Source organism: Engystomops pustulosus, chromosome 7, assembly GCF_040894005.1.
Source record: "Engystomops pustulosus chromosome 7, aEngPut4.maternal, whole genome shotgun sequence".
NCBI classification, from domain to species: domain Eukaryota; kingdom Metazoa; phylum Chordata; class Amphibia; order Anura; family Leptodactylidae; genus Engystomops; species Engystomops pustulosus.
Window position 1 is genome coordinate 76,197,468 of NC_092417.1, and position 10,985 is coordinate 76,208,452.

At 40.9% G+C, this 10,985-nt stretch overlaps 1 protein-coding gene across 1 annotated transcript; it reads right to left on the reverse strand.

The window, feature by feature from the left end:
• Positions 1-2,086: 2,086 nt before the first annotated feature.
• Positions 2,087-3,759, reverse strand: TMED10 (transmembrane p24 trafficking protein 10). The gene is made up of 5 exons (XM_072116826.1): positions 3,483-3,759; positions 2,899-3,019; positions 2,752-2,825; positions 2,538-2,664; positions 2,087-2,455 (listed from the first exon to the last, which is right to left on the reverse strand). Exons 1-5 carry the CDS (start codon positions 3,705-3,707, stop codon positions 2,334-2,336), a joined length of 669 nt encoding a protein of 222 aa, XP_071972927.1. The 5' UTR covers positions 3,708-3,759; the 3' UTR covers positions 2,087-2,333.
• Between the last annotated feature and the right edge of the window lie 7,226 nt (positions 3,760-10,985).

The following is a 10,985-nucleotide window of genomic DNA, read 5'->3' on the forward strand; positions in this document are numbered from 1 at the left end:
TTCTTTTTTGTACACATTGTACACATAATTTTGGAAATTGTATTAAAACGCAATAAAACCTTTATAAATTTGGCATCACCGCGATCGTACCAAACCAAAGAATAAAGTAGAGGTGTTATTTGGAGCGCAGAGTGAAAGTCGTAAAAACTGAGCCCACAAGAACATGACGCACATGCAGTTTTTTTTACATTTTTCCACATTTGGAATTTTTTTGCGGCTTCCCACTACATGGCATGGAATAATAAATAACATCATGGGAAAGTAAAATTTGTTACGCAAAAAATAAGCCCTCACACAGCTCTATACACGGAAAAATGAAAAAGTTATGGATTTTTGAAGATGGAGAGCGAGAAATTAGCGAAAATACCCTGCGTCCTTAAGGGGTTAAAGGGAACCTGTCACCAGGGACATCATTTTCACTAAAGAAAGGTTGCAGAAGCCAATTACAGCTGCATTGCAAATCTGCTTTTTCTAAACATTTGCATTACAATATAATTGTGTGTTATAACTTACCTTGCACCCTGACAAAATCCTGGGGTAGTTTGGATGCATTTCAAGAAACAACATGTGACTTGTCCTGTACAGCTCCTCCTCCTGCTTCTTCTCAGAGGTCACAGCCTGGTCAACCTGATACTAGTGGGGGAGGGGAGCTGTACAGGAGCACAAAGATGGAGGTAACCTGCAGCTCAGACAAGTCACATGTTTTTTTTTTTTTAAATGCATCCAAACCAAAGCCCAGCCCCTGTGACTACTCCAGGATTTTCGGATGCAAGAGTAAATTATAACACACAATTATATTGTAATGAAAATGCGTATAGAAGACAGAAGCATTTTTGCATTGCAGGTGAAAAAGAGGTCCCTGGTGACAGGTTCCCTTTAACATGCCCAGGTGATTTTGAGATTGTACTTCATGTTAGTTTTATAAATGTTGGGAAAATTCTTAATTTTTAAAGTATGAAATTTTCTGCTTTACAGGCAGATAGTGAAACTACCCAAAAAGCTAGATAAAGCAGACATTCTGGAAATGTTAGTTATGTTGGAATGACATTTTATGCATCATCTCCCATTTCTAGGATGTTATGAGGTTTAGAATTTTAAGTGCAATTTTCTAACTTTCATGAAAATCATCAAAACCACATAAATTACCCCACTATAGAAACTACCCTCCTCAACGTATCTTAAACAACTTACATTAAGTCTATTAATCCATTAAGTGTTTCACATGCGTTTGCTAGCTTTATCGATATGTTCCGATAAAGCTAGCAATTTAACACTGCTCTTACTGGGGTAGGGCTAGGGAGCTGGTTACTTTAGTAAGCAGCTAGTAGAGGGATTATTTAGGGCAACAGGTCCTCTTTCATACAACGAATATTGTCTGGGATCATGTGCTAGCCTTTGTGTCAGCGGCAAGCACAAATGCCCTTGAGTTTCAATGGGTTAAAACACACAGGCATGGTTTCTGCAGCCCTATAATTGAGCAGACTGCCCAAGCAACAAAAGTTAGAGCAGGTCCTCATCTTGGCCGTGTTTGTGACTCATGCCCTCCCATAGAAGTCCAGAATTTAATTTGCCACATGGGTGCCATCCCTATGTTCATATTTGTGGATCAGGTGCTGGGTAACACAATCATATGACCCTTCAAGGGGTTTAAACAACCTAGTGAGATCCTTTGCCAGCCATTGTTTTTTTTTTATGCAGATCCACAAAAACAGATGACATACAAACACCAAGCAAACTTTTTTTGCAGATAAAATACTGAAGACGCACACAAAAACGGACAAGTGACCTGTGGTTTGTGGGAAGAGAAAACAACTATTCGCATGCAGGCGGTCTTAGTTGTGCTAGGGCTGTTAAAAGCAGAAATTGTAATCCCATACATAAATATGTGTTGGCCCCTGTAAGATCACAATATATCTGAGCAATAAACCAGACAGCAGCCACAAACACATATGGCTATATAGGAATAAAGTTAGGAATAATGAATATTCGCTCATGAGGGCAATGAACACAGCTTTATCACACAATTGTAACCTCAGCAGTCTTCACACACCTCAAACAATGAGAGCATACAGAACACAAAAAAAAAAAACTTCCCACGTTTCTTTTTAATGTGAAAAAGGTGTATCCAAAATGTACAGCAGGATCTGCAGAACACAGCACACCAAAAGGAGAGGGAGAGAGTGCAAGTAACCTGTCCACGGATGGCCACAGTGGACCCAAGATGTTTACTACAAATCCAAAAGTTGTGGGGAAGTTGGAAAACAGTCCTACAATCATTTCCCAAAATATTGACACCCAACGGTGAGAGGAGTTAGGGCAGAAAACCAAGCTGTTCACTCAATGAGTTTCTTTGCCTTGAAGAAGCGTCGGAGATAGAAGACTTGCCAGGTGGCTAGTCCCATCAAACAGCACATGGAGAAGATGCTGAAGTACAAGACACGGACATTGGTGGACTCTGAAATAAACAAGACTTTCAGTAAGATTTCGGAAGGCTAGCAAAGAGTAAGGAATGGCAATACTGAGGGCATACTACTCACCATTTGTATCTCTCATCTCCTCTTCTCTCTTCTTCATGTAGGCAAAGTCATTGACAATGGACTCTGACAGATCTTCCAAACGCCTCAGCTCCACCTCGAGAGGTTTCAGCTTCTCCACCTTAGCAATCTAAGAAACAAGACAATGGAACTTAAAGAACCGCCTGTCTGCTTGTGCCCATTAAGTGTGACTTGACAACTTTTGACATGCACTAACCTCTTCATAGTTCTTGGCCTCAACTCCATGTTTCATGTTCAGAACCACCATTTGATCTGGTGCCCGTCCAGCACCTAGAAATGGAGAATCAGTAAGAATTGGCCTTCACATAATTGCCCTGCACCCAGCTCTCTGCAATCTACCCACCTGCAGGGTGTTTGCTTTCAAAGCAAACTTCAAACATATCGTACTCCTCCGTGGTGAAGGCAAACTTTCCCTTTGTGGCATCTTCCTTGGAGTACAGGATGTGGTTGGAGGAGTCCGTAATCTATAACAAAGCAATCCATGATTCACGTGAACCCAGAACCTAGGTTATTTTATAACACCCCAATAATGGTGGTTTACACTGTGAAACCTGTATTACACAGCTTCATGTGGGGAGGTGTGATGTTGCACTATAGTAGAACATCCCTCCTAGGCTTTAGCCACTATCTACCTCTGGGGATAAAGAGGGCTACACCTGGGTGTTCACATCAGATCAGATCACAGCTGCTAGTATTCCCACACAAGCAGGATGGAGGCCAGCTCAGCACTGGCAGTGTAAAGATGCTAAGCAGAGAACATGACATCTACACACACAGCTCACCCCATTCTACATCTATAACACATTATATAATACACGCACATATATAAATGAGGGGTGTGCGTTTCTATATATCTGCTATATAATATTGCGCACACATACTGTCCCCGCGGATAGCGTCTGTATAAGCACCGACACTCCAGCTTACCTTGAGCCGGACTTGGCCCTGGCCGTGCGGCTCGGATACATCGTATTCCCCGGTGACCAGGACGTCTTTATGAATCTCTTCCCGTAGACATTTGCGGCCGTTGGGCGAGAGCTGGAACGAGATGGGCCTCACTGAGCCACAGAACAGCAGCAGTAAAGCCGGGAGTAACAGCAGCCGGGAAGCCATGGTACACCGGGGCCTCAGACACAGCGAAGAGACAATCATAGGGCTCCAGCAGCCATCACAAGCTTACTTCCGGCCAGCCCGGCTCTGATGTGGGCGCTGCTTATTGGCTGCTCAGCGTCACGAGATACGAACGACTCGCCAACCACCATTTTCCTGTAGACCAAAATGTGGATTGGTAGGAATGACAGTGAAGAATCGGCAGCACAGTGCGCCGCAAAATGGTTGCGCAGAATATGACGTCTGGTGATTATGCTGAAGGGTGATGTGTGGATGGGGGCCCCTCAAATAAAATGAGAGGGAACCTCTGTTGCAAGGAAATGTGTGAAATGAGTACTCTTCTACTTGCTCTATATCAGAAATACTGGAAAACCCAATGCAATAAAAAGCCATGTTGTATATAAAGCGGAGTGTGTGTTTGTGTATATCCATTAAAGGAAACTGAACCCTTGCCTTTAAAATCACCACATTTTGCACAGCTGCTCTCCATGACTCAGGAAATATAAACTAGGGTTTGAGTCCAAATTTAGCAAAATACACTTATTAAACACCATATACCAGAGCAAATGTCTGCTACTGTTGTGGCAGTTAGCAACCAATTACAACCCAGTTTCTATTTTGCCACATGTCATTGATATGAGCTCTGAGCTTTAATTGGTTACTATAGGCCAGTGATGGCAGACCTTCTAGAGACCAAGTGCCCAAACTACAACCAAAATCCACTTATTTACCATGAAGTGCCAACACGACATTTTAAGCAGAAACTTGTTGCTACCTGTTCTTCCTCGTCTTTCAATCGTATTGACCACCTGAGGCCACCAATACAGTTGAAAGAAGGAACACAGATGCAGACCCTTTGTTGTAGCTTCTCTCCAGGGTACCTCTGTAGAGAAAGAATAGTGGGTCCAGCAGAATGACCTACAAAGACATTGTACTTCTGTCAACACCATCTCACTTTTCCCGCAGTTCCAAACAACAAATGAAAACAGCATCTATTAAGTTGCCTGGGACTGCAGATGGATTTGGTCCTATTTAGTGAACTCTGTCCTGGAGCGATGGTCTGAGTGCCCACAGAAATGGCTCTGATGCCACCTCTGGCACCCGTGCCATAGGTTCGCCACCACTGCTATAGGCAATGAGTGTATAACAGCTTCATGGAGATTCATCAGAAGTTTCTGAGGTAAAATTGTTCTAGTTGCTCATGGAAACCAATCAGAGATCAGCTTTAATTTTATAAACAGCTGTGGGAAAATGAAAGCTGATTGGTTTCCACGGGTAACTAAAACTGTTCTGCTCTTGGACACTTCTGATAAATCTCCCTGCTTATGTGTGAGGTAATATGAATAGAGACAGATATACAGAAGTAGAGAGAGACTGATAGGGAAAGAGAGGGACAGACTAAAGCATCATGCACACCAAGGTATGAAAACAACTGTATGTACGTATAACAAACAGCCACATTAATATCAATGGCGACATTGTGCACCATACCGTTTTTGAGATGTTAAAAATATAGAGCAATTACTATTTTCTCATGTACCGTATTACCGTTCCCTATGCCCCATGGAAGTCTATGGGAATGGATAAAATACAGGGTGCATATGTGCTGCATACGGTGCAGTATCCAGAACCAGTGGGAGGTGCATTCTGTCAGCCAGCCAATAGTCAGCCATCCAGCATTTGCCAGCACACTATTTTATACGGAAACTGTGAAAAATGTGCTGTATTTAAGGCCAAAATACAGAACAGGAAAAAAACATATGTTTGTGTGCATAATGCCAAACAGAGAGACAGACAGAGACAAAGAGCAGTTATTTATTATCCCGGGCAATGCTCGGAGCTACAGCTGGTACCTTTCAGGTCACTGGTAATAAGTGACTTTACGAGGGGCCTGCCTACTGACTGCTACACGAAATGCTGCTACACGAAACCAATTGTATAATTCTTCTTTTTATATCTGTCCGGCCTCTTGGGTTTTTTTGAAGGTGCTTTCACACGTTCAGTTTTTCAGATGTAGTTTTCAAAGACAAAAGCAGGTATGGATCATAATGGGGCACATTTATGACAGAACCCGCGATTCTGTCAGGTTTCCAGAATATTTCCTTTTTGCGCCAAATTGCCCTGGGTTTTTGGCGCACATGAACGGATTGTGCCGCATCGGATCCGGCTTGCATGCGACAGTAATCGCACTCTAAGGGTGGTGGCACAGGTGGTGTATTGAACCCGTTTTTGGGCGTTTTTGAAAACGTATCAGTTTTTGACCATTTTTTCCCCAAATATCTTAATTATGATAATTGGAAAAATTGGATGTGTTCTCAAAGGCCCCTTCCACACTAGCGTTTTTCACGCGCGAGTTCTCCGCATGCTTTTGACACGCAGAACTTGCATTGCACTCTGTCCCATTGTTTCCAATGGGCCATTCCTCATTTGCTTTTTTTTTTCACGCGCATGCTTGCGTTTGTTTTGACGTGCATCAAAATCGCAGCATGCTCTACTTTTGCGTTTCACGCGTGTTTTTCCCGCCCCATTCAAGTCTATGGAGACGCATCAAAAATGCATTGCACTCGCAAACATTGCAAGTGCAATGCGTTTTAAACGGATGGGTTGCTAGGTGACATGAATAATTCCCCTGCTTGAGATTGAGCATTTAATTTAAAAAAAACAGTGAAGAACAGTGAAGAATAGAATAAAAACAGTGAACACAGGATCATTTAAGTGAAAAACACAGTGCAGAACACAGTGAAGAATAGATTACAGATGTTCGGCACAACTGCTTACTTCTCGGGAGATACGCGCGGAACGGTGCAAACAAAATAGCATGTAATCTATTCTTCACTGTGTTCTTCACTGTGTTTTTCACTTAAATGATCCTGTGTTCACTGTTTTTATTCTATTCTTCACATCTGTTAACTTGTCGGGAGATCATATACGCGCGGAACAATGAAGAATAGATTGCAGATGTTTGCATACATCTGCTAACTTATCAGAAGACATTCTTTTTCAATTAAATAAAACATTTTATTCCTGAACCATGGTCCCTTTGAAAAATGCGTGAAAAAACACAAAAACGCTAATGACTCCAAGGAAAAATGGTCAAAAACGTCAGTTTTTCACGCATTGCACCCTGACGTGAAAATGCAACGCTAGTGTGGAAGGGGCCAAAGACCACATGCGTTTTTTTTAAAGGACTGCTTAAAGACGGGTTCCAAATGCTAACGTGTGCCACCACCCTAAGGGCGCCTTCCCACGTGGCGTGTTTTCATTGGGTTTTAAACACATTCAAAACAAAAGTGGGAGTGGCTTTGGCCAAAACGCATATACGTTTGCAATGAAACGCATGCATTTCAGGCAGACCCCCTTCCCACTTGCGTTTTGGATGCGTTTAAACACCATGTGGGAAGGCGCCCTCAGGATTCCTGGGGAAAAAAAAAAACACACACAGGTATCCCTTATAAACCCCTTGACTTTAAGTTGCGTTTTACCCTGCTGAGAGTACCCTATGTTTAGAATCTGACATTTTTCACTATAAGGCCGCATGCACATTGACATATGCCCACACACCAAACATCTGCTGGGATGGTCGCAGACTTGTTCAAATTTTAAAAATCTGTTTGGGTATCAGACCCGAACTCACAACTGTTTGAATGCCACCGGCAAAGTCAACAGCAATGTTTAACCTGTCGGCACTCAGCGTCCGATATATCGGACTCAGCGCTGATGCCGGTTCAGATCAAGAGCCGAGCCTTACCAGCATCAGGACACCCGGGGTGCTGGCTCTAACTAATAGCCGAAATCCCAGTGCAACAACCGCGGTCGGAGTGGGCTCCGATCGCGGGTGTTTAACCCATCAAATGCCGCAGTCTTTCCCCCACAATTCCCCCCCCACGCGCCGTTTTTGGGGGATGCTGATCGTTGCTGAAGGCACAGTGTCAGCCTATGCACGTGCATAGGCTGACACTGCTAATATCCTGCAATACATCAGTATTGCAGAGTATTAGCATGAACAAGCAATCAGATGATCGCTTGTTCATGTCCCATGGTGGAAGTAGTAAAAAAGTTTTAAAAAAAAAGGTTATTCAATAAAAAATAAAGTAATAAATCAACAAAAATGCCCATAATCCCCATAACATATAAAGAGACTTAAAACACTTATAAAAGTCTAAATCATAACACAAACCCCACATATATAGTATCACCGCGTCCGTAACAACCCGTAGAATAAAAGTAAATAATTATTGAATCCGCACGATGAACGCTGTATAAAAAAAAACTGTTAAAAACCTGCCAAAAATTAGGATGTCCTATTGAATCCCACAAAAAATGCAATAAAAAGTGATAAAAAAAAACATATGTACTCCAGAATGATCCTGGTGCAAAGTACAACATGTCCCGCAAAAAAACATGCCATCAACCAGCTCAGTAGCCAAAAAAGTAAAAATGTTATGCCACTTGGAAGACAGATTTTTCCCCACATTAGGTTTTATTTGGCAAATTTAGTAAAATGTAAGAAAAAATATTCATGTATGCTATCCCCGTAATCGTACTGACCCATAGAATAGAAATAACTTGATTATTACGCTATACGGTGAACACGAAAAAAAAAAAAAAAATTAAAAAGCCAGTACAGAACTCCTGCCCTAAAAAAAAATATTCCTAAATTTTCAACAATAGGTGATAACAACCCCAAAATGGTAACACTGCAAAAAGCATCTCATCCTGCAAGAAAAAAAAAATGCAGTCACATGGCCCCAATAACAAAAAAAACTAAAATTTTTATAGCCTACAAAAGGGGCCAATGAGGAAACTAAAAACCTAGCAGCTGCAGGGCCCCCCTTCCCTCTTGCGTCTCGCTGTGCGCTCATAAAACAAGTAACCACCACATGTGGGGGGGGTCTCTGTACTCGGGAGAAATTACATAAATTTTAAGATGAGTTTTCTCTTTTTATCTTTTGGAAATGTGTAAATTTTAGGGCTAAATTAACGTATAACCGGCACAATTTGACCATTCTAAATTTCACCTCCATTTTGATGTAATTGCTATGAAGATCTCAAGGGGTTAACAATCTTCCTAAAAGCTGTTTCTGATAGTTTGAGGGGTGCAGATTTGAAAATGGGTTGGTTATATAGGGGGCTTTGATCTTAAATATGTAAAATTTAATTCAAAACTGTATTTATCCCCAAAATGGTCAATTCTGAAAATACGGAAAAGCGATATTCGATTTGTAAGCCGCGTGACATCAAAATAAATTATCCAGACATTTAAAAAATGATGAAAATGTAAAGTAGATATATGGGAAATGTTATTCAGCAATTTATTTAGGTGGTAAATCTATCTGCATTTAAACGCATATGAAATCGAAAACTCCAGCAGCACTCCAATTCAGTGAAAAAACTGTTTTTATTCCAACCTGTGCAACGTTTCAGCTGTATCCCAGCCTTTGTCAAGCATCATACATAGTGTTACATCCAAGTATATAAAGGCACAGCATAGTGACATCATCAATTAACAATTGTAAGAAAAACACTAATGCACAATATAAATTGATAGATTACATATATCACGTGACTTGTATAAGGTATTGTAATTAGGCATAAACGATTATCAGTAAAAAATGTGTACAGTAGTGAAATATCCTAGTACAAGTTGATTAGTTTATATGATCACCTGTGTAGGTAGATGTGTAGACACCCTCCTGACCAACCAAAGAGCAAAGTGTCGCGTCAGTAGAACACGACTCCATATGTTAGCGTTATTGTAACGGAGCTGCGCGCATGCGCAGATGCTATACTTATTCCCAGCCATGTCATCTTGTGTCCAGATTATGGTGTGCATGCGTGCGCACTGTCTGAATCCACTCCGTAGCAGCCATCTTGGAAAAGGTAAAAGATCTAATTATGTGCTATTACGATAATTAGATCGTCACAGGGAAAGACAACATGTGGCATACTACAGTGGAGCGTAGCAGAGCTAAACTAATGGTAAGTAAGGAGCAAGGACCAGCAAAAAAAGGCAAAATAATGATTGTCTTGAGACAATTACAAGTAGACACAAAGAGTTGGGCTATGAAATAAAAAATAATAATAATAGAAAAAGGTCCACAAAAGTTATGGGACACTACGTGCCAAATTATCAATCAAGACGAAAAATGGCATAAGTGTGGGATAAATTCTGCACATCCGGAAGAATACCCTCCAGACGTGCAGGGCAATCCTCAACCTATTAGCGGCACCTAGCAATAAGCCCTAGTGACTACCTATAAAAGAATTGTATAGCACCCTTTCTTTTGCGGAGCGAGAAAACGCAGTGATTTAGAATTTTGAAAAATTGCAATTTTTTTCAAAAAATTCATCATTTTTTCTTTTTTTTTTTTGTAAATAAACACAAAACTCATCAGCCAAAATTTACCACTAAAATAATGTAAGGAAAAAAAACATCTCTGAATCATTTTGATAAGTAACAGTGTTCAAAAGTTATAACCATATAAAGCGACAAGTCAGAATCCAAAAAATGGGATTAAGCCTTAAGCTGTAAAATGGCTGCGGCCTTAAGGAGTTAAATGACTGTGGTCCCAGCATCAACAACAATCCTTCCCAAAATGGTTTAAACGATTTAAAAGCAACTTTTAATGACCATTATCGGCACCAGCAGCAATCATGGGAGTTAATGGGGTACACTTATGTACAAAAAAAACTTTGCCAAAATAACATGTACTTGAACCCTCTATTAGGCAGAACATATGCAAAAAAAAAACAGCGATTAATATATCAATACCTGACACTGAACTACAACAAGAAATGTGTGTACAGGCAAAAGAATATAACTAACTTTATTGGATTTAGGCACGACGTACAATGGTTAAAAACTAAAAGCGTGCATATAAACATTTCAATTCATGAGGTAAATGGTACAAACATGTCAGTCCAAAGTCCTAAATACCACAAAAGGTTAGGCGATAGAACAAGAGGGATAACCTGTGCATGAGGCGAAGGCATCCCACGCGTTTCATCACCAACAGTGACTTCATCAGGGTTGTATTATGGAGCCGGTCATGAAGATTTAGTCCCACCAAGGCTCATTTCACACAAGCATTGCAGTGTTTTATCAGTGTTTCCTCAGAGTTTGGTCCGACACTGACATTTTCCATCAAATTTCTATCAGTTTTCTTTAAGAGTTTGTTCAGTGCATCAGTTTTTCACACAAATTTGTTGCTGCGTTTTTCAGGTGTTTATAATACTGATGACAATGGATCACATGCCAATGTGAAAGGGCCGACATGTAGTGGGGGACATGTATAACTCCTATGGCTTCCTATTTCTTAT

Bases quoted from the DNA above. Each gene is read 5' to 3' on its own strand.
- TMED10 (XM_072116826.1), bottom strand. From the start codon at position 3,707: ATGATTGTCTCTTCGCTGTGTCTGAGGCCCCGGTGTACCATGGCTTCC. The intron at 3,020-3,482 runs GTAAGCTGGAGT...GCTTTGTTATAG, and splicing joins AGGGCCAAGTCCGGCTCAAG to ATTACGGACTCCTCCAACCA. The intron at 2,456-2,537 runs GTGAGTAGTATG...TGTTTATTTCAG, and splicing joins GGAGATGAGAGATACAAATG to AGTCCACCAATGTCCGTGTC.